Consider the following 24,823-nt stretch of genomic DNA (forward strand, 5'->3'; position numbering starts at 1 on the left):
GCCTGGAGAAGAGGAGGCTGAGGGGAGACCTCATCGCAGTCTACAACTTCGTCGTAAGGGGGTGTCGAGAGGCAGGAGACCTTTTCTCCATTAACACCAGTGACAGGACCCGCGGGAACGGGGTTAAGCTGAGGCAGGGGAAGTTTAGGCTTGACATCAGGAGGGGGTTCTTCACAGAGAGAGTGGTTGCACACTGGAACAGGCTCCCCAGGGAAGTGGTCACTGCACCGAGCCTGACTGAATTTAAGAAGAGATTGGACTGTGCACTTGGTCACATGGTCTGAACTTTTGGGTAGACCTGTGCAGTGTCAAGAGTTGGACTTGATGATCCTTAAGGGTCCCTTCCAACTCAGGATACTCTATGATTCTATGATTCTATGATAATATTTTTCTCTATCAAGGTGTCACATCATTTTCTTTCTGTCTGTGACCTGGGTTGAGATAACATTTAGACTAATTCCTTTTTTCAGACCTTCTTCTTTACAACAAATGGTATTAGGTTTAGATACAACAGTAATTAGATACAGTAAAATAGGAATCTCCATTTTATGTAAAATAGCTAACAGAATCAGAATGAAGAAGTAATGGTACCAAATTATTCATCTCCTCTTATATTATGACGTAATTATTTGGCAAAATTATTTGGCAAACTGTGTATTGCCTTAAATTTTTTTAAAGAATAGTGAGGGTACTTAGTACATTAGTTTCAGTGGCAATGTATTTGTGAAGAGAAATGCAGTAATCTGATAGCATTTTAACGTGATTGTTGAAATTACTAATTCATTTCAATCCAAATGGAACTTGCAAAGACATAAAATTGGAGGCATCACAACACAGTATTTCCAAATCCAAAGCTTCAATTTCTAGAATGCTTTAAAAAAACAGATGAAATAAAGTAGTGCCAGATGATAAGATATTGAATGCACCTGCATAGAATAGGTGAAAGAGATGAATATTTTGGAAGGATAAATCTCATTCAACAGATATGGATATTCTAATACAGAATGCATTAGAACTTTTTAAAGAGTAAAACTAAGTGAGAGTATTCACAGAATCACAGAAAAGTTGAGGCTGTGAGGTTGGAAGGGGCCTCTGGAGGTCATCTGTTCCAAGCCTACTGCTCAAGTAAAGCAGGACATAATATACACCTTTTTTTTTTTTTTTTTTTTTTTTTTTTTTCTTTTAGAATTGGTTTTTCTTCAGTGGCAGTAACTCATGAAAAAAAATTAACTTTTTTATCTTGAAACCATTCCCTGTGGGCTTGCACATGTAGAACTTCATTGACTTCATGTAGACGGGAAGGTCCTTTAATACAGATCAGACTGCAGATTTAATTTATAATTAAGCACAGAGCTGTGGACAAGTCTGTTACACAAAAATAAATTAATTTAATTAAAGTAGTTTAATATGGTTTGACAGATATTAAGTTCCCTAAATTTTCTCAGTCATCTATCCAGCTAATTTTGTTGCTAAGTTTTAGAAAGCAGCTTTCCAAAAGAACAATTTACTATCAATTTTTTGGCAAGCTTCTTGGAGACGTAGGTGCAAACCAATCACTTCCTCTTTTAGTCTTGAAATCCTTCTTAATTATAGAGCTAATGGGGATTATAATTGTTAATCAATGTTTCATTAAAATACTGCAATGGGAAGCATATTATTTTCACTGCAGTAATTACAAATTAAGCAAATTTTTTAAAAAACACTACTATTAATCACTACCTCACCTCTCTCTGTTTATTTAGTTTTGTAAGATGAAGATCCTGAATAAAGGATGTATTTTGTTTTGGACTGCGGACTGCAGACATTTATTGACAGCTAAATATGACATAAGAGACTTTATAGTTATAGCAATAAATACACTTAAGAAAGTTTGACTGCAAAATGTAACTAGAATAAAAACACACTCAATTTTGATGAATGTTTAGTAATGAAAAACTGTTGGGTCAGCAATGCCAACTCAGCTCTCTCAGGGAGGTATAGTAAGTAGTATTTGCCACAGTGTAATACTAGAGAGGTTATTAATGAAATGAGTAGTCTCAGATTCCAGCTAGTGTGTTTTACTTAGCAATAACACTTCCATGACAATCTGTAAATTGATTCAGTATCCTTTAATAAGAATCGTGGGATCTACATTCATTGTGGCAGTATTTGGTCTGCAGTGCAGTGAAAATGGCCATGCGCTATAGCTGGTCAAGATCAGATCAAAGCAGTTGAGACAACTGGTAGCAAAAATAAAACTGAAAAAGAGGTTCTGTTCTGTTACTAAATGTTCCAGATCTTCCCCCTTCTGTCTTGAAATTTAACATGGGGGGCTATGGGAACTTACATTTAAAACTTGCTCCCAAAACAGTACATATGGCAACATCCACTATCCTCAAATGCTGCATAGCTCTGTGACTTCTTTTTTTTGTTGTTGTTCATTTGTTTTTCAAAGAGGAAAAAGCAGCCTCCAGCCTGCATCTCTGTGGGCTTTCACTTATCACAGATCCCAGACATATATTTTTCATCTTCATTTGACTTACCCATGTTATAGAAGGAAGGAGGGAGAGATAAGGAAATGGACAGAAGAGGGTTTTGTTTTGACTTTGACGAGGTTCATATAATTACAGGAAAGCCAGTATGAAAAAAATTCTACAGTATCAACTTCTTAAGTGAATGTTTGAAGCTTCATACTCGTGAAGAAAAATAATATTTCCTAAGGAGACCAACTCTTTTCCATGCTTCCTGGTGAACTAGACATGCAGCATTTTGAGATGTTGGTAGTCCTGTCGTTTTTGGAGATAGCATTCTATTTCCCTGAAAAGTATTGAATTCAAGTTGGGAAGCTAAAAAAAAATCATGCTCTACAGCATGATTGAAGGAACAGCTCATGCTGACAGTCTCTTTGGATGGACGGCACCATGTTTTCTTTCATCTATAGTACATAGTTCTTCTAGCGTATTCTGGGGGGCTTTATGTTCTGAAACCCCTCAAGATTTTCCTGTGCTATACTGCATACTAATTTTCATCCTCCAAACACCCTCTAATGGGCAACAACACAACCTTCAACCTGTTTCAGATATTTTAAACTTCTTCCTCCTCAAAATAATTGTAAGGTGAAAAAGCAAATAGTTCTCACCTCTATTTTATTTATCACTATATACTAAGTCCTTCATTCTCTATTAACTGCATGCCAAAACATCTTTATTTTTAAGCTGTTTTCACTTGTTTTTCTCAAGTTGATAGCCCATTGATAGACAGCTTATTTAAATGCTATACTAGTTCAGTAAAACCTAGCTTTTCTATAACATTTCTTTTCATCTTTCTCAGGTCTCAAAGCATGATCTAAAAGTAATGAAAATATCATTGTCCTCATTTTGCATATAAAAGAAATAGGGATAGAGAGATAACATGGCTTTCTCAGTGATTATCTGAAGGTTAAGAAATCAAACCAGATATAGTAGCCAAGTTCTTTTTAGGCTCAGTGTACTACTGTTTTCATCAACTCATATTTAAACTCATAACATTGTCTAAACATTGGCAGGCATGTTAGTCATGTCACAATCTTTATATCATTGCTGGAGTGATCAGAACAGTACAGTTCTCTCCCTTTTTATCACAGATTAGCCTTGGTTTTAGTCTTAACTTTGTTTATCTATCTAATTAGTATGATATATTAAGAACCTTAATTAGGTAAAGTCTGTTTACATTGCTCATGCCAGTGTTTTACTATGATATTTTGATTTTCCTATCTAATTAGGTCTTACTAAATATTGAATGAAGAAATTTTACAGAAAAAGAAAGAGAATGGTGCAGTTGATTTTCCAGAAAAAAAAGTATTTTTGCACCTAAAGTCTTAAAATTCTTGGATTAAATATATGGATAGAGGATAGCTAGCATTGTCTTTTCCTCTTAATAAAAAATAAAATAAAATAAAATATCCAGATGTTAACAAAGCAGGTCTCACTCTGCTGCTGAAGCTTTCCCTTCTCAGACAAATTAATAATGGAACAGGTTTGAAAATCAATTTCTAATAAAATAAAGTGGTATCTCTCCAAATGAAGGACTTGCTGTGCACAGCTGCTCTTGTGTTAACCATTAATGGCAAGCAATAGTGTTGCAGCTATGATATTGAACTCTCAAAGAAAGTCATTACTGAAGCAGATACTAAGAGACTAGAAAGCCTAAAAAATCCATACAAAATGAATCAAAAAGCCTTGAAAAACTAAGAACTTCACTTTTATTTTTTTCAAAAGGCTTCATATTTTATAGCTGACAGTTCCTGTTAACAATTCAACATTTAAAGGAGCCTTCAGAGTTTTTCAGAGTTTTTAAAAAACAAGCAACAACAACAACAAAAACCACCAACAAAAAACAACAAACCAGCTTCCCCAGTAATGCAGCTTATTAGCACAGCTAGTGTGTAGGTTGGATAATTCTGCTTTTTGCACTGTAATAAGTATATTTGAGCATTACTCACTTCCTTTTTTCTTGACATCTAGGAGGAGAAGACATGGGCTGGCATAATTTTGTTCTAACCATACTCTTGATATGGCAAATCTTGCAAGATGGTCATTTTTCAAAACTGAAGTGCTGAATATTGTCGTTGTGTGAGCAAATCCACCCAGTTACAGGCTAATGTGTTATTTCTAGTGAATTAATCAACACTGAAGCCAGAAATCTACCATAACTTCATTCTGAAGTTCATGCCATCTCTGTTTTTATAATACAAATTGAAATCTCCAGAATTTGCCCTAGAAAAATGCTATCTCAGTGCTTCTGTAAATCTTCTCAAGCTTTAAGGATGCTTCAGCCCCCTTTGGGTGAGCAATACCTTTATGGAGGATGAAATTCAGCCTATAGGGCAGAAATAATTGCCCGCAAACTGAGATAACACAGACACCTGAGGAGCTAATTTTAAGTTACAGACTGAAGTACTCATGGTTCATAGGTTCAGATCACTTTTATTTTTTGATTATTTGTTTGTTTTTGGCATCTTGGGATGAATAAAACCATGGATTTGGTTACATATGGCCTGTTCCCATGTAAAACTTACTGCTGGACTGATTGGGAATGAAACACAGCCCAGTATTATTCATAAACATATAGTAAATACATTCTGCAAAACCTCTGTGAAATGATTATTCTCTTTTTTTTTTCTGTATGGTGATGATACTATAAAAGTCACAGAGGACATTACACAGAGCTTTCTTTGTTAGGTAGGTTTTACCTGAAAACAATTTTATCTCTTGGCAATTTCAAGTCACTGTCTGAATAAAATAGTTAAGAATTAAGTAACTGTATTCAGTCTTGTCTGAACATCTTCTGTTCTAGCGTGGAATTGGTGATGAAGGGGGGAATAGTACTAATCAGTTATTCTTTCAAGTCATCATTCTGATAGATCTTGAGTCTTAAGTATACTGGTGCAACTTTATGCACTTTATGATGATTAATGTTAGGGATTATTAAACTTATGGCTATATTTACTTTTACTTACCATGTTGCATAACTTTTCACATTTTACTGAAAAATAACAGAGTAATTCTGCAAAGGTGCTGCTGCCACACCAAAATTCACACGACATCTTTCTGAGTAGTAAGCTGAGGAATACCACATTTCCCAGCCTGCGTGGGCTATTCTGTACCTGAATGCACTTTTGTCCACATGAACTCACTAAAAGATGAGAGGGAATATGAAATGAAGCTAAGAGCTGTAGGTTGCAGAACAAACTTTGTTCCATTATTGGAAGTCTTCACTGAATCTGGCACAGGGAACTGAGTGGTCTGTATTTATGAATGTTTTGAATATCCATATGAATGTTTTCCTGAGAGACAGCTTTGTAAAATTCACCTTTAACAAATACTTGTTTGTCTAACCCAGTAAATGCTGCATTAACGTTTACTACCTAATGCACTCTGAGGTGGAAAGGAAAATAAAGTTTGAATCAGAATAATATAATTCTGTCTGGGATTTGATAATTGGCATTTGTTACCTGTCTTAACTATCAATTTTTAGCCTCTTTCCCCAAATATGTTACAGGGATGTAAAGCTGTTAATAATTCATCTGCACCTCTTTTCTTCTTGTGCAGGCATACCTAAACAGTAGAGCAGGGCACATGTAACAGGTCTCATTCATTAGGACTTTAGAAAAAGTCCATGACACTCTCCCATGCCTCTTTGTTTTCCCTTCACGTGCCATAATCATCAAATGAGTTAGAAATGGGCAGATGCAGTCAGGATGTCCCTTGAGCAATACTTTCATTTAGGCTTCACCCCAGGACAGCTTCTGTACTGCATGAATTGGTTTTGTATATAATCAACAAAACTGAGGATTTCCACTATGTGTGCGGACATAACAGAAAAACATGCCTTGCTCATGCTTGAAATATAGCCAGACCTACAACATCCATAATGCAAACAGCACAAATAGGAAGGATATCAAATCCAATGAATAATTTGTAAAATATCAAATTAACCATATGCCAAACAAGAAAATAATCAAAGGATGAATAAAGACTAATGTATGCACCAGAGAATTGTGTAGTGTTGACATAGTTCAAAAATATTACTATGCAACAATGAAGTACAGCAAAGGTGATCTCTTCAAGATGTTTTGTGAGCCAGATTCCAAGGCATCTGTTTAAAATGTACATTTTAAACAATAGGCTATATAGATCTACATATAAATCTGAAGATCACCAATCTTTATTTTTTTAGGAAAATGTCTAATAATCTTCTTGTGTATTTCATGTTTGCTTTCACCTTTATACATGAGGCTTTAGACAGTAAGACCCAAGCCAGTTTCCCCAAATGACTTTATAAGGTGTTCTGTACATAGACCAAGGCAATGCATGTTTGTTTGTTTGTTTGTTTGTTTGTTTTTAATTTATTTTTATTTTTAGAGTTGTCAACAACCCTTCTAATTATTTTTGACATAATTATAAATCCATAATTACTTATTTTTTGCATAGACATTATCATCTTTAAAAATTTATAAAAAATTAAAGTGTAGCAAATTAAAAATAGATTGTAGGAGATCAAGTGTCTTAAGGGGATTTCAGTTTCCTAGTAATAGCAATTTCAATAAGATCCATAAATACTCAGAACATCACCAAAAACAGTGAATAGATGTGAGCCCATTCAAAGCCATCTAAAATTAAAAGTGTTAATCCAGAGAGAGGTTAGGATGAGTGAATAATTCAGCTGTGTTAATTCTTGAGGTTGAAGTGGGATTTCAGCACTTCCTTGGCGTGAATGAAATTTTAGACACTAAGAGCCGAGTCCTTATTTTTGTTTAGCCATGCAGAGACTTACTACTGGATTGCATTTACTGTTGTAGAAAACATGATAAAAATTAGTAGAGCTGTTTTCCTTGGTAAACGTTGTATTTCCTAATTTGTGTTTGTATGGTGCAGTAACCATTAATTATGTGATGATAAATTATGCAGCCACAGAATAAATCCAGTAAATTTTCCTCAAATGGAAACTTAAGCTTGTATGTACTTGTTAAATTTGTTTCAAAAGAAGGTAATATATTAATTGGGAAAAAAGTATTGATACGTGGCACAGGAAAAGCTGTTTTAATGGCATAGTAAGAAATAATGCTTTTAAAGATTTTCTCTAAACCTCTGTGAAACTGTTGACAGTCTTTCCAAGACTGTTCAGACTGAAAGAGCCAAGTAAATTAAAACGAAGCAGCAAAATTTAGCTATTGTGTTCATCACTCATTCTGTCATCCCAAATGAAAAACTGTAAATGTGATCACTCGCTTGAATCTCCAGAAGGAAAGGCGTAGTCTGGGTGAATGTCTGCCCTGCCATTGTGCTATTCAACATACTAATATAGATAGAGCCAGAAAGGGTCAGTTTCAACTTTGTGGCAATACAGAAACCTACCGAAAAAACAAAAAACAAAACAAAAAAACAACGTAGAATTGAGTGCAAGACTTAGTAGAGTCTTGAGACTTCATTTTACTCTGTCTCAAGCAGAAGTTTTGAGTGTTCTCTCCAAAGGGGGGGGGGGGGAGGGGGAAAGGGCAGGGCAGGGCAGGGAAGGGAAGGTAAAGGTAAATAATAATATTGTTATAGAGACATTTTACTACTTTTAGAAATAAAAGGAAAAAAATCAGGCATGACAAGTTTTGTTGCTTGGTAGTTCTTTGCAAGTTCAAGTTTACCACTTCATGTTTCCGAAAGATTTGTCACATTATAATTGGTCTAAAGGGCCTGATTATGGAGCGTATTCTGTCAAGGCAATTGGTGTCGACCTCAAGGAAATTATGTGCCTGTATGTCAGGTGTTACTATGTCAGCGTACTTTTGTAGCTTTCAGATTTTGCAGAAAAACATAACTGGATTATTTCTCATATTGTCTTCTGTTACACAGACAAAATGCAGTCAAATTGCATATACCTAAGTAATGATACCTAAATTACTAAAAAAAAACAAACAACACAACTAACAAACAAACAAAAAACATATAAAACATACACAAGCCTTGAAAATGCTATTCTTTGCTTTCTGGAAATTTCAGAGACCTTATTCTCTTTTGATTTCAAAGGACCTGACAGGTGGTCTTGTGTTAGTTCACACACAATAGTGCTTTAAAGTGGAAGGTTCTTTTGGTGCACAAAAGAGGTTATTATACTGATAAATGACGTGTGGGTTTTGCTCTTTTTAAATGTTCTGGGAACTGATGTACCAACTCAAGTCATGGTCAGTTCATGGTCACTTAAGGAAAGGTTCATTTAGTAAAATCAAAAATAGGCAGCTACTCAAAGCTGGTGTCTTTTTTTTTAATATTCATGGATGGAGATATACTTCTTCCCATTTGTTTTATATGGTGCTTTTTTTTTTTTTTTTTTTTTTTTTTTTTAACAAAGCATCCTAGGACTGTCTATAGCTCTCTTTATTTCCTAGACAGAAAGATGATTAAGATCAGGAAACAGCTTTCCCAATGTTGATGGCATACAGTGAGAAAGCAAATTGCAATACAGTTCATTTCATGTAACTTTTCACTGATTTTTTTCGTTTTGTTTCTTTGTTTGTTAAGTGGTTAAATGGTTTTGAAAGGCTCATTTTCTTCTTCAGTAAGAAAAAGATGCCTACCCTGCTGAAAGTTATGATAAAGCTTAGATTAAATGCTTAGAAGACATTATTAATCTTAGTATTTTCTTTACAGACATGGATATTTCCATCTCACTTTATTTTAAGGAAAGATGATACATTCGTATTTCTTTTCTAAATTGTCTGTGTAGGTAGAGCTCTTTTGAGCCAATGGATAATTTTTTTAGATATATAACTGAGAGCATAGATGAGCACAGTATTATTACATCCAACATTAATTAAGTAATAAGTGGTTTTGAAATAAAGTACTTTCTTGTCCAAAAATAATTATTCCGTATTCTAAAATGCTTCAGTTGAAATTCTGGTTCCACTGAAGTCAGTGGTCAATTATAGCCAGTAACTATCTCTTCAACACAATTTGGCCCTTTAAAACCTTTATCTGCATTTATTTTTACCATATTATATTATACGCTTGTATATATAGTGGTGTAAGTATATAGTTCAAAAACACATTGCAATAACACAATGCTTTTTTTTATCAATATTGAATGTTGGTTTATTAAGTCTGTGATGTTTATTCATTACATTTTAAGTGTTTAAGAATACTTAAGATAAATTTACTTTATACAACAATATTTTTTTCCTAGCTTCCCCATGGGTAGATAAAAGTCGAACTCCAAACAAAATAGATCTGTATGATGTTCGCAGAAGACCATGGTAAGCTTTCCTTAAAGGACTGATGTATATAAACCTCTTGCTTCCTAAATATGACTTTAAAGACAAATTTTTTAGATTATTAATATGTAATAGTCATTACTTTTAGATACTACTGTTTTATTCATATAAACTCAGTTAATTCTTCTGAACAGCCAATGTTCAAATTATACACTTGTTATGCAGCATCCACTGTACTATGTCATAGTGTTGCCTTACATGAAACATTTCATAGGTAGATAATCAAATATCAAATAAGTGTTCATATAAAATGTGCCAAAATCAGATGTAATTCAGATCATCAGACTGAGCCAATTTTTCCAGACTTTCTGCAAATGCTTACAAATATTTCTCGTGGTTTAGACTAGCAAATGAATCACTAGACAAGTAAAAGACAGAGAACAGTGGGATTGTTTCTCATTATATTTTTCTTTAAGCTTCTCAAGGCATAATGCATACTGATCCTTGGATCAGTAGTAGTTGAATAAACTATCTCAAAGGACAAAGTATTTTTCCCTAAACCTGACTGATGCAGTAATTAATCTGTCATCAAGACTTTTAGCTCTGAAATAGTGTACATGCTTTTCAGTTATCAACATATAAAAATAGTGATTTTTTATCAGTATACCCTATTTTCAGGCTTTGCAATTGCCATTTGGTTTACTTAGAAGGAGACATAGCAAGAGAGAAAATGATGGCATATGGTTTTCTACTAGTTACAATAAGAGGATTTTTTGTTGTTTTTGTTAAGATGGGTAAATTTAAAGATTGCAAAGTGTTGAGAACACACAGCAAATGTGTTTTCAAACATGAGTCATTCATATTCTCTGTTTATTTCAGGTATATCCAAGGAGCAGCATCTCCCAAAGACATGCTTATTTTAGTTGATGCGTAAGTGTTTAATGTTTGAATGTTGACATTAGAGAGATAAAAGTTCTTAGATATGTCGAACAAATCTCCGTATGCTGAAAAAGGAAGAGATGATTAAGAATTCCATATATGGAAGGATCAAAAATTGGTTTTAAACAAAATAAACACATGGGAAAATGTATTTCCAAAAAGCCCAAACCAAACCTACATGATATTTGAACTTTTTAGAAGGAAGTGTGTTTTTTATTTGTTTAGTATTATTCTGTTTTCAGTTTCTTAATAATTAATAATCAGATGAAAATTTCTCCTGTGCATGCTAAGATTTGCTGTAAAACACAAAACCAGAACTAGAAACAGAAAAGTGGATTTAATCATAATTTCACAAACCTGAAGGATAAGAATTTGTGCAGACTTCACGTTTTACTGTACGTATTTAAAGATCAGTTTCTATAAATCATTAATTTGCAAGCAATATTTCCATAGATAAAATTCCCTTTGAAAGAAATGCAAAATAAAATGAAAAGGGATGTTTTTTGTATGTGTGAAGGTTACATTTTTCCAGTATACCTCTATTAATTTGTCCTTATTCAGGTTATTCAGTAAGGACACAAAAGAAAAATGCTATTTTACAATATGGGAAATGTGCAGCTACCTTTTCTGATTTCATATATAAAGTCATCCCATGTTTGGTGTTTATACTGAGATATTTATTCAATGCAGTGTAGAAATTGAGCAAAGAAACTGATAACAAAAAAACTCTCTCTTTGCCTTGGCAAGGCTTCTTTTGTTTAGACTAATGTCGAAGGACTGAAGGAAGCACTGAACTTGATGTGTCAAACAGATTGCTTTATACTGATAGAAATGTTCAGAGAGAATTTGCATTTAATGGTTTTAAATGTGGTGAAGTGCTTTCAGTTCAGGAAAGAGGTTTATCAACATTTTTTATTTCTGCACTTTAATTTGGGTTTTACCTTGAATCAAGGTCAATTGATTTGGGTATCTGAAAATTTAAAGCTGTAAATCTATGTGTAGGAGTACAAAATGTTCAGATAATGCATTGGTTGAGTGTGGTAAACTGGCTCAGATTTGCTGAAAAGAAAGTGAGCAAATGATGTATCATTATGACTTAATCATAGGCACAAGATTGTGGCTTGGAATGCCAGTTTTGGACTTTTTTTTTTTTATTGTAATAATGCTATATCATTAATGGTGTGTTGGAGAATTTAGGAGAATGATTGGAAATTCAAGTGTGAAAGTTGCTGAAAATGCTGTTTGGTGCTCTATATTTTCTTTGCATATTTAAAATGCTTTTTTTAAAGTGATCATTTCTCTTATCCTGTGGATTTCTATTAGGAGTGGAAGTGTCAGTGGACTGACATTGAAGCTGATCCGCACGTCGGTCATTGAGATGTTAGAGACCTTGTCTGACGATGACTTTGTGAATGTAGTTTCGGTGAGTATCTGTTTCTATAAAAAAAATTTGCATTGTCAACAAAGCTGTAAGCAACCTATTTATCAATGCCAGCTTTGAGAACCTGCTAAGAGACCTAACAAAAAAATAATACAAAATATCACATTTGCCTAACTATTTTCTCGTAAAGTATAATGAGAGCCATAGAAGTCATAGATTCAACAATATGTGTATGTTTGAATGAAAGGCCAATGAGCTGCAGCAGAAAAGGAAGCAGTTAAAGCAAAAGTCATTTAAACAAACTTCTGTGTAGCCAAATTGTCCTTTCTGATATATTCTGATATATTCTGATATATTCTGGTCTCTTTAATAGATCTACTCAATTGGTACATGCAAATCCTCTTGAAATAGTTGGTGGTCCCCTGATATTATGTTCTGTTTCAAGAGTCTGTTTTTGGAGATACAATGCTACAGAGGCAGTAGGGTTTTTTTTTTTCATCCAGGCTGCAGGCAGTGGAGATGCCTGTGTTAGCTGATGAAGAGATGTACACTTTGTACATCCAACCTGCCAAAGAGGTTGTTCCTGAGAAGTTCTACAGCTAGTAATTTGATGGTAGCAAAGCAATTTTTCTCATAATAAAGTGTCATGGTTTTGGCTGGAATAGAGTCAATTTTCTTCACAATAGCTCATGCAATGCTGCATTTTGGATTTTGGATGACAATAGTGGTGATAGCACGCCAATGTTTTAGTCATTGCTGAGCAGAACTTACACAGAGCCAAGGATTCTTCTGCTTCTCATGCTGTCCTGACAGCAAGGAGGGTAGGGCTGCACAAGGAGCTGGAAGGGGACACAGCCAGGACAGCTGACCTCACTGGCCAAAGGGATGTTCCACACCATATGGCATCATGCTCACCAATAAAAGCTGGGGTAAAGAAGGAGGAAGAGGAGGATGTTCAGAGTGATGGAGTTTGTCTTCCCAAGAAACCATTATGCGTGATGAGCCCTGCTTTCCTAGAAGTGGCTGAACACCTGCCTGCCAATACGAAGTACCTGGTTTGCTTTGCTTGCATGCACGGCTTTTGCTTACCTAGTGACCAGTCTTTATGTCAGCCCGTGAGTTTTCACAGTTTTACCTTTCCAATTCCCCCTCACATCCCACATGAGAAGAGTTAGCGAGTGGCTGGGTGGTGCTCAGCTGCTTGCCAGGGCTAAACCACAACAATAAGTAATATAATAGAGGGGGAGATACATGTAGGGACTTAATATACAAAATTTGTTCCCAGAGACAGTGTACATAATATGAAGGTCAAAGGACTGGTGCAAGGAAGGTAGGATTGTAAGGATTACCAAATGAAGGAGATGCTGGCATTTTCGGGGCTGGATTTTCAGCAGCTAAGATCTTTCAGAACATCATCTGAAACTTCAGTGCTATGTGTGGTTACTACACTTGACTACTAGCATTAAAACTTCTGTTTCTCTAAAAAAAGATTTTTTTTAATATTTCTTTATAATAGTTCTTTATTTATTTCTTTATTTGTTGTGGAGTGGCATTTCAATCTTCTTAATACTTGCATGGAAATTGAAGTGCAAATTCCTGGTTTTCTAAAAAAGGCTGAAGGCAAAATTGTTTGGGCTGAAGGCAAGGTTGTTATGGGCTACTTTCAGTTTTCAGGCTCATACCTTGAATGCCATGGTCTAGCCTCAGGCAAGGTGCTTTTTTTTTTTTTTTTTATGAAGTTGCTGAATTGTAATACTTTGATTCTAAGGATATAGGATAGGAGCACTGGCATACTCTTAATGACAAGAGACAGCCTGCATGGTGAGTAACTCTACAATGATTTTGAAGGTAATTTTCAACTTCTATAGATGTGTTGTAGCCAGCCTGCAGGGAGAAAGACCTGAAATATCACTATCAGAAATTTCTTTGAACACCACTTATTGCTTCATCTTTTGCTGTCAGTCTAGCTAGACTTTTCTCCAAGTAGTAGAGGGAAGATTTTATTTGCAACGGCATTTAATTTTTTCAAGTTTTTAATAGTGAATTAGATGGTTTTCTTTAGTCTAAATTTCAGTAAAAACAAACAAAAAAACCTTTTTATTATTAAAAGAAAATAAGCTTTTCTTCAAAGCCATTAGACAGCTGAACTCTGTTCACTGTTTTATTTGTTTGTTTCTTTCTTTCTTAAAAAGGAGACTGAAATCCTAAACTGATAGAAATTGGTTCCTGTAATCAATGCAACTATGCCAGATTTTGTCATTTTAAGGTGTGGACCCACACTGATTCATGCATTTTTAACAACTCTTTCTTTCATTTACTCTAAGCTGGCCAGAAATAATGTATCTTAATGCTGTAAGGTAGTAACATAGTAAGGTAGTAAGTCTTAGAATTAGGATATTTTATGGAGTAAGTTTCAGTGTTATTACAGTGAGGTCCCAAGGTTGGGATTTGTTTCAAAAAAGGACTAGAAATTTTTGAAAATTTTCTGGAGTACATTTTCCCAGTGGTTTGTAATTTTTAACATGTAAGGACCTTTTTTTCTTTGAATGAAATTAATACATCAGAGCCACTTGTTGATATTTGACTTCAGAACCAAAGAGGACTTTTTTCTTGAGCTGCATTCATCTTCAGAGGAAAGCAACACTCACAGAAGTATACATAATAGAAAATGCCATCTCTAAGTATTCTATAAAGTGATATTTGACGTTGTGCATCTAAGATTTAAAATTCCATATTAAATCTTTTTAGTATTGTAATTACTTTCCTATTACCTGTTTCATGTACTTAGATGAGTTACACATTGAAATTGTGGGAGTGATTGTGTTCTGATATTTTCTTTCTGTAACAGAATGAGAATCATGTGCTGTAGACAAGAAACAAAATATTTTACTATTACAGGTGAGAGAAGTAAATCCTGAAGTCTGGTCTTTTTTAGGATTTTAGGTTAGATTGCTCTATTTTTCCACAGTCTGAGCAAAGCCTCAAACCAAAGTTAAGTACTGAGAGGACACTGCTTAAGATGATGTATTATCACATGCAGTATTATTTGTTCTTAAGATTATTCACAGGAGCATATCACATGCAAAATTTTATAAAGCATTTATCCATTGCAATGTTGGTATTAGTTGGCATACAGTTTTCATGTATGTCTTCTTTTCATGTTTGATTGAAGTGTACACCTTTAGAGAAAAGCTGTATGATTTATTAGTTTGTTGTACTGTGTTAAAAGTCAGATGGCTCATTATTTTTTGTCTGTTTTTATTTATTATTATTTTTTAATGATCTGAGGATCAAATGGATGAATAACAACAGAATCACAAAATCATCTGTGTTGGGAAAGACCTTTAAGATCAACAAGTCCAACCATCAACCTGACATCCTAAGTCCCATGACTAAACCATGTCACTTAGTGTCACAGCCACGTGTATTTTAAATACCACCAGAGATGGGGACTGCAACATTTTCCTGAGTACCCTGAGTATGTTAGAGAAAAAGACATAATTATTCTACACTGGAATTCTATACATTATTGTATTCCATAATAGATAAGACATATCTAAAATAAATCTATCCCCATTGGTTCCTTCATAATCCCAAAAGATCAACTAAAGTGTTTTGATCTAGGTGAAGGAAATGTAATTTGTTCATTATGTTTCATGCTATTGCTTAAGGATGGTTTCTCTTGAAGCATCCTGGTATTAGAATGGCATCATTTGAGCAAGTTTGCCGATGACACCAAACTTGGAGGAGTTGTGGACTCGAATGAGGGTGGAAAGGCCTTGCAGAGGGATCTGGATAGGTTGGAGAGCTGGGCGATCGCCAACCGCATGAAGTTCAATAAGAGCAAGTGCCGGGTCCTGCACCTGGGACGGGGAAACCCTGGCTGCACGTACAGACTGGGCGATGAGACGCTGGAGAGCAGCCTAGAAGAGAGGGATCTGGGGGTCGTGGTAGACAACAAGTTGAATATGAGCCAGCAGTGTGCCCTGGCAGCCAGGAGGGCCAACCGTGTCCTGGGGTGCATCAAGCACGGCATCGCTAGTAGGTCGAGGGAGGTGATTGTCCCGCTCTACTCTGCGCTTTTGCGGCCCCACCTCGAGTACTGTGTGCAGTTCTGGGCACCACAGTATAAAAAGGACATGAAACTGTTGGAGAGTGTCCAGAGGAGGGCTACGAAGATGGTGAAAGGCCTGGAGGGGAAGACGTACGAGGAACGGCTGAGGGCACTGGGCCTGTTCAGCCTGGAGAAGAGGAGGCTGAGGGGAGACCTCATCGCAGTCTACAACTTCGTCGTAAGGGGGTGTCGAGAGGCAGGAGACCTTTTCTCCATTAACACCAGTGACAGGACCCGCGGGAACGGGGTTAAGCTGAGGCAGGGGAAGTTTAGGCTTGACATCAGGAGGGGGTTCTTCACAGAGAGAGTGGTTGCACACTGGAACAGGCTCCCCAGGGAAGTGGTCACTGCACCGAGCCTGACTGAATTTAAGAAGAGATTGGACTGTGCGCTTAGTCACATGGTCTGAACTTTTGGGTAGACCTGTGCAGTGTCAAGAGTTGGACTTGATGATCCTTAAGGGTCCCTTCCAACTCAGGATACTCTATGATTCTATGATTCTATCATTGTCTAATTAAAAGACCCCCCAAAAGATTATAATTTATAGTTAACACAATATTAGTGAATTGATATATGAATACTGAAAATATCTGCAATTTTTTCTTTCCCTTCTGGATCTTTTGGCCAAGAAATCAACAGTTGTTTTATGGTTTGTTAGATTTAATAACCATAGAGTGTTTGTAATGAGGTTTTGAGTTAACTGAAGAGCTGTTTTACTGCTAACCTCTGCCAAGATGTTGTCCCACAAAACCCATATGTGTGATGATTCATGCCCACAACTGAGACATGGATTTAAGCTTATGCCAATCACTTCTAGAAAGTGACAGGATGATTTAATCAACCATGCCTGGTATATGGAGAAATCCCGGGAAACAAAAAGCTTAAAAGTGGATGTGCTAAAATACATTAGTTCTACTGATTTAATATAGTTCTTGCATTTATTTCCAGAGAAAAAGGGCTGAATGAACTGTTAAGTCATGTAAAGACTGCCAGGGGTTAATATGTCATGATTTCCTCTGGGATTTGAATTTTTCTTATCTGAAGTGCTGTGCTTTGTTGCAGAAAGAAAACCTGCTGTTAGAAAGAGCTTAAATGTATGAGTAATACAGCTGTTTTCCCACTAATCCGGTTATATGCTTTGATAGCAGTAAGTGGTAGATGATAGGGGCAGTAATTCTATCCCAGCACGCTATGATTTAGTGACTTGGTTTCAAATGTTGACACAGAGAGTGTAATTTGTTTATGATTGTGGGTAGGCTGCAGTTTGCAGGAGAAATGTATTGCAACTTCAAGTCTGTAGAGGTGGGGAAAACCACACAAAGAAAAACACAACTTATAGCAACAGACATGTTAAAGGTCAGGAGCCATAGGACTATTTAGAATCATTTAGCCTTTGTAAAAATCCAAACTAATATGTACTGGTTAGGAGCTAGAAATTAAGTATTATGAGCATGCTAGGGATAAGAGTATCATGCTGTAGGAAAATTGAAAGCTCATCTCCTGCTCTTGTGCAGTTTTGCACAGGGACTAAAATCAGAGGAAAGGAGATTCTGGATTATATTATTTCAGTGAAAAAAACACGCAAACCTTATAAGATTATTGTTGGGGATCATCAAAGCAGTCTATGGAATATACACCTTTTCCCACTGATTTTTAATAGCAGCTTTTTGTGTAATTCTCTCAACTCACTGGTTGCTCACCTTTTTACTTTGCTCACCTTACTCCCAAACTGATGCAGCTTTATGCCTTGCTAATTAAAATATCTATTACAATATTATAAAACTAATAAGAAAATTTTCAGTAAATAGCTTTTCAGTTTATCAAAGGGCTCCCTTTTCTTTCTGTTGCATGTTCCTTCATGTGCTCTGCCTTTCAAATTGCATCTGTATTCTCTTAGATACAGGGTAAATTTTTTTCCTTCTAGGAAATACTTTCTTTAAGGTCATTTAAAAACTATGTAAACATGACATGGGTGGAGATCATAGCCTGAAATCTTATTGAAGGAAGGAGGATACTAGATTTTCCAATGATGTTATGCTTATGCATTCTTTGTTAAATTTAGAATCATAGAATCATTAAGGTTGTAAAAGACCTCCAAGACCATCTAGTCCAACAATTGGTGGGGGCACCAATGTCACCCACTAAACCATGTCCCTAAGCACCACGTCCAACCTTTCCTTGAACACCCTCAGTGATGGTGACTCCACCACCTCCCTGGGCAATCCGTTCCAGTGCCTGACTGCTGTTTCTGAGAAGAAATGTCTCCTCATTTCCAACCTGAACCTCGCCTGACGCAACTTGAGGCCATTCCCTCTTGTCCTATCAGTAGTTATCTGTGAGAAGAGGCCAACCCCCAGCTCCCCACAGCTTCTTTTCAGGTAGTTGTAGAGACTAGTAAGGTCTCCCATGAGCCTCCTCTTCTCCAGACTAAACAGTCCCAGTGCCCTCACAGGACTTGTTCTCCAGGCTCTTCGCCAGCTTTGTAGCTCTTTTCTAGACATGATCCAGGGCCTACATGTGCTTCATGTAGTGAGGGGCCCAAAACTGAACACAGAACTTGAGGTGCATCCTCATCAGGGCAAGGTATGCCAGTACAGGGGGACTATCACCTCCCTAGTCCTGCTGGCTACACTGTTCCTGATACAAACCAGAATGCCATTGGCCTTCTTGGCCACCTGGGCACACTGCTGGCTCATATTCAGGTGAGCATCAATCAGCACCCCCAGATCCTTTTCCTCTGCACAGCTTTCAAGCCACTCTGCCCCAAGCCTGTAGTGCTACACGGGGTTGTTGTGACCAAAGTGCAGGACCCAGCATGTTCAACCTCGTGTTCAGCCATGTTCATTTGTTTGAGTGTACCCTTCTGTTTAATTGGTAAAAATATTTTAGAAAGCTCTTTAAAATTAAATTCAGTCAGTTTTCTTTATTACTTTACATCCATTTAAAGTGTCTCTAGTGAACCTTAAATTAAGTTACATACTCAATAGATTAACACTTATTTTCTTCTTATGTTTTGGATTTTTGACCCAGATGAGTTAATAGCAGTTAGTTTTTCTAAATAACATTGGTCTTTGAAGATGAAAAAATAAAGCATGATAATGATACTAGTGTGAAATATTAGCACTGAAGTAGTTGCATGGTTGGATCTAGAAGGAAGAGTAGAAAAGGACTCCTGTGTTAAGATGCTTGCCAGCAAGCTTGCTAATTTCTCCAGTCCTTATTTTCCCCTTCTCCATAATGGACAATAATAAGGAGAAAATCTAAAAATGCCTGCCATCTTTTTCATTATTTGGCAAACTAAAAAATATAAGCAAGCTCCCACTGTAGCTCTGCATAAGCATCTTTCCTACTGATTTAATCCTGAAGCACTTCAGGTAATCAATCACCGTAGCTCCAGTCAAGTATACAGTCTCCTCTGAGTCATAGCTGTGTGAACAGTAAACAAATATATATTATTCCATTTTTTTTCAGTGAAAAACAAGATAAAGCCATGTTTAAAGCTGAGTGTTGAGCTTTACTCATGATTCTCTTAACCATGATCCATCCTATTCTATTGTGACCTTGCAGTTTTTCTTAAATTTAATGGCTCACTTTCAAGGCAAGGGAGAACAATGATAGCTACAGAGAAACACATTTTCACAGCAGCATTTCTTAATGGAAAATCATTGGCATTCTTTAATGGAAAATTGTTATCTTGAACTTTCCCTAGTAAGAGAGCAAATGAATTGTTTTACATCTTTTCAAAAAGTATTATTGATTTTGATGCATCAGTCAATCAACGCATTGTTGACGCTGGGCTGAAGCGAAGCTTGAACAAGTTATGATTAAAATATTATTTAAATTCTGCATTACTAATAATTACAGGAAGAGCTTGCCTATGTATCTGTGAAATTGGATGTATGGGAAATATGTCTGGAGGACCTGTTTAGCAAATGTCATGATGATGAGTGTTTTGCAAATAACAATGTGGGCAATTTGGAGAAACCAAAAAATTGTGGGCAATTTTGGGGAATCTGGAGAAAATTTGGGAACTATGGAAATCCAGCAATTGTTAATAAGTTAGAAAGAATTGTCTTTATAAATGGGTTAATGAGAGTAGGAATAAAAGCAAGAAATGCAATTATATAAAAGACCTCATAAAATTTTTGTCTGTCCACATAATTAGAGTTTCATTTTGATTCCCCTCAAAAAAGAAGGTCAAGAAAGGAGTCGATGATGCTATGTTTAAGTATTTCAACTGGGGACGGAGTTATGAGGAAGATCAGGGTAAGATGAGGTATTATTTGGCTCATTTAAAATGAGGTTAATTGATTTGGTTGAACTTAATGATCATTCCAACCTAAATGATGCTATGATTGTATGACTTCAGTAGGACCCTGATCCTCAGGAAAGCAAGTTAAACAGTTTGTATCAAGAAATGAAAAAAAGGAAGGACTTCTACAAATCAAATATACGGCAGTCTTCATCTGATATGAACTATAAATGCTTATATAGCTTCAGTGACATGGGTTGAGACTACTTTTCATCTAAACAGTGTATAGACTTATGGTTCTGTTTCTCTCCCAAGAGGTAGAAAATGACTATTTGAACTGAGATTTTGAATTTATGTTTCTTTTGTCCTGGTTGAATAATGTTATATAAATATGGATAGTGTCAATAATTTAACACAAAAGAGTTTGGCTCAGACTTTACTAAACAAAAGTTTGTAGGTGCCTTCTCTCAGGAGATAAAGTGATTCTTGAAGACATCTCAGAGTCCTGAGTGAGTCATCTGAGTGGACTTCAGACCAGCTTTTCAAAGTATTTTTGGGCTCAAAGAATTTGAATTTTCTAGGGGTAATTTTGAAGTTCATAAATAAATAGGCTGAGAACTGATTTGATAACAGCTAAGAAGTGCTGTCATTGGGGAAAGCTCTTGCATCCACAGACTTTTAAAAACTGTCACATAAAGGCACTGCAAGAATCTCTAGTTGAAGCCCAATAAATTTGAATAGCACATAAATAGTTAATATGCCTCAACAAATTGCCAGGGAAGATTCTTGTCCTCCTCATATCAATATTTAATTCTTTCCTGGAAGATGCACTTTAAGCAAACGTCTAGCACTAAACATAATTGTTATGGTCTATTACAGGAGTAAACAAGGGAATTCTAAAGGCTGGTGATATGTGGGTGGTGAGAGAGTGTGCAGGAGGTCAGACTAGGGTATCTCACTGTCTCTTTTGGATTTAAATCAAGAATACATCATTTGTTGTTGATGGTGGTGATTTTTTTCCCTCCATTTTGTCTTGCTGACTTAAATGTTTATCCCAAATAGTTGTTTATCATCCACCTTAGTTACTAATGGACTGGAAGGTACTTCATCATCCTTGTGTGATATGAATACATTAGCTTTTATCTTTCTAAATAGAATAATATTTACTAAGCACTTTTGTTTTTTCCCTGTTTACGTAACAGTTTAGCTGCATCTATCCAACTCTAAAGTCCGCCCACTCCAGTCTCTCCAGCTGCTGCAGCACAGATGCCCAGGCCTTCCAACCCGGGGTTGGAGGTTGCTGGTTGGTGCACTTCCACCCCCATGTATGCAGACACACACACAGAGTAGAGCCCCCATAAAGGTAAAGAGGTAGAAATGAAGTTTGAGAAGGTAGGACAGGCTATGCTGATGAGATGCAGGGCATGGCCAGACAAGCAAGCTGACCAGCCCTCTTTCCCCTTACCCCTCTATTTTTCCTCTTTCATCCCCAAGTCACCTAAATTCATCCCTTTTCTGTGCTTGGATCCTTCTCCTAAAAGATCTTGTAGTAAATCCTGTGCAATCCTCAAATGTTTCCCATAATGGGTCCCACACTCCTAGGCTGCAACCTGCCTCAGAGTGAAAGCAAGGTTACTGTATTGTAAGTTATTGGGTTAATTCTAGTTATAACTATAATTATAGTTACAGTTAATGGAGGGAAATGAAAATCAGTGCCAGAAGACAGCTCATCCTGACTATCTTGAGCACGTTGAGGACAGATTATAGCCAGAAGGTGCTTGTCTGTCCCCACTGCCTGAAGGGAGCCTGGCCGCTGCCTTGGACTACACTTCTAATGCAAAGATAGATGAAACGAGCTGAGCAGACTACCTCTGCTGAGCTGAGAATACAAAATGGAGTCAGTAGATGTAAAAAAAAAAAAAACAACAGAAAAATATTTAAGGAGGAGATTAGGATCTTAATTATAACATTTTTTTTTCCTTCTTTTATATTAGTGTTTGCTTTTTTAACATCAAAATTTTTACTGTTGTATTATTAACTGTAACTTTAATTTGCTGCAGAAGAAAAATGTCAAAAAAAAAAAAGTGAATGGTTTTGAAAAGGAATAGGGTAAATCTTAAGATCTATTTCACTTTAGATTTGTCATAATGCGTTAATTCTAAGGAATAACGTACTTGAGTGGAAAAAGACCCAAAGGAGATGGAAATTAGAAGCTGAAATTCTAATTTAGGTTGTCAGGAGCAGGGATGTTGCTGGAAACTGTACATTTATTACAGTACAGTGTAGCTTACAATTCTAGATGACTAAAAAGTCGCCTCCATTCCCACTTTGAGGGATTGCTTTGGGCATCAATACAGATTTTTAGTGTCTCCTCTTGTAGTTGTCAAATGTTAGAAAGTCAGGCTTCCAACAGAACATGACACACACTTCTTCAATTTCCAGGATAAATCCTAACTCTCTATTAGTTTAGTAGTATATAAAATGAGTATATTAGTAATATATAATGAGTTGATAGCTCATGGTTGCACTGGTTAATAAATCTGTTGGCTTGTTTCAGTTTCTTAATTTTTAGTAAAGTACAGGACTCACTAAAGACTGTGGCATTTCAGATACTGGATGAGAAGTGCATTTCTGAGTTGTCTTTTCAACCAGGAGACAGCGATTAGGGGGAGCTGTGACAATATAACTAAAAATCTGTGCTGGGTGCTCCCTCACAACAAACGCTTTCCTTTTCAGTTCTGAAGAGGCCAGGCTGTGCTGGCTTTAGTCATTCTGCTGGGGAGAGATGACTCACAATGTTGACGAAGCAAGAGGATAATGCAGGCTGTCCATAAGGTTTGGGAGAAGGTGGGGGCTATGTGTTCTCTGTTGCCCTTTTTTAAAAAAAGTATTTCCTATAAATGTCCTTTGTTTAGGAGGTAAAAAGTTGAAGTCATGTTAGCAAGATGCTAGATGGGTGTGGATCTAAAGGAACTCCGGCAGAACATGAATGAAATACTCACAGACTTGGCAGGTCTCACACTTTAAAGACTCACACACTTCCATGCTGCTTCTCTGCTGTAGCAGCAGCATCTCGCCTGTCAGCAGTATGCTGCCACAGCCTCCTTGCTGCTTGCAAAGCCCAAGCACCAGGGGCAGCCAGGCGCAGCATTTCCCTGTAAGAGTGACAGGCGAGTTTAGGTAAAGCCCTGGGAAGGTGACATTGTAGCCCCCTGCCCTCCCCCAGCTATGTGGCCTGGCACTGATGTGTACATCTGCCTTCTCATTTGGTGCATTGACAAAATATTCATCTTGCTTTCGATGCCCAGAGCAGGAACCTCATGCAGCCAGTGAATTTATAGATAATGGTTTAACGTTAAAACCTTTATCTCATCATATTGGCCAAGGGTGTTTAATATTCTAAACAGCACAAATTTGACCAAATGAAGATTTCCTCAGTAAATAATAATTAAAAAAAAAAAAAAAAAAAAAACACTCCAAAATCACTTTCTAGAAAGTCTCCTGCTACAGGTCTCGTGTACAGTACATGTAGGGAGCATCCATATGTGGTATACAATGCATGTTACAGCACTGCAGTAGTTGAGAACAGTGAGATTTCTGTAGCAGGTGCTTAAATTTCCAGAAGAATTCAGACATGTGATGTTAATTGTCCAAGAGAGCATGCTAACTTAGCCACAGCATCATGAAATGACCATAAATGAATTCATCGTGCTGAAAGACCTATGGCCAAACCTGACATTCTTTGTTGAACCATGAGATTCTCAGCGTGGAATCTCACTTTATGGTCTGAACATGATTCCTGCTGCACTCAATGGGAGACTTGCATTGATTTATGTGCAGATAATCCCACTAATTAGAAACGATAACTAAGATAACTGAGAGCAGATTCTGGTCCAGTATTTGATCCTTTCCCAAATGTTTGTCTCATACTATGCTACAATAATTTGTCAGCATGTATTTCATGACCTAACAGATTGTTGTTGAATGTTGCTGCTACCACTGATCTTTCAAGAATCCTTTCAGAAGCTATGTGTATAGATACACATGTACATGTATATGTACAGATAGATAAGTTTACAGCTAAAAGAAGGGGGATGCATTTCAAGTATCAAGAAACACCAATCAAGTAAATTGTCATATAATCTTAATTTTATTTCATGCTATACTTGCAATATAATTTCAGAGATGCACAAGTGCTCTTACTGAGTACTAGAATACAGTTTTACATTGTCTTTACAATGTATATATAGGGTTGTACTGTATATCTGAATACTATCTATATGCAATTCATAGGCTAGGAGATAACAGTTATTCTATAGCAACATACGAATGTTGAATTTTAACACCACATATTATTTTTTTGCCATGTAAATTACAAAATGTAATTGCTTGAGATGCCTCAAGTTTTCTGTGCACTGA

General features: G+C 36.3%; 1 protein-coding gene across 10 annotated transcripts in view; it reads left to right on the forward strand.

Moving 5' to 3' along the window:
- Positions 1 to 24,823, forward strand: part of CACNA2D1 (calcium voltage-gated channel auxiliary subunit alpha2delta 1) — a 404,961-nt gene that overhangs the window by 288,685 nt on the left and 91,453 nt on the right. For all 10 annotated transcript variants that reach the window (XR_011804797.1, XM_072027298.1, XM_027459907.3 and 7 more), the window contains exons 8-10: positions 9,691 to 9,760; positions 10,598 to 10,648; positions 11,981 to 12,080. Coding sequence is in view for 9 of the 10 variants with exons in the window: in XM_072027298.1 (XP_071883399.1) it covers positions 9,691 to 9,760; positions 10,598 to 10,648; positions 11,981 to 12,080 (221 nt within the window). In the remaining variant the exon portion in view is untranslated. The remainder of the gene's footprint in view (positions 1 to 9,690; positions 9,761 to 10,597; positions 10,649 to 11,980; positions 12,081 to 24,823) is intronic.

This window comes from Anas platyrhynchos, chromosome 1, assembly GCF_047663525.1.
Source record: "Anas platyrhynchos isolate ZD024472 breed Pekin duck chromosome 1, IASCAAS_PekinDuck_T2T, whole genome shotgun sequence".
Classification (NCBI taxonomy): Eukaryota; Metazoa; Chordata; class Aves; order Anseriformes; family Anatidae; genus Anas; species Anas platyrhynchos.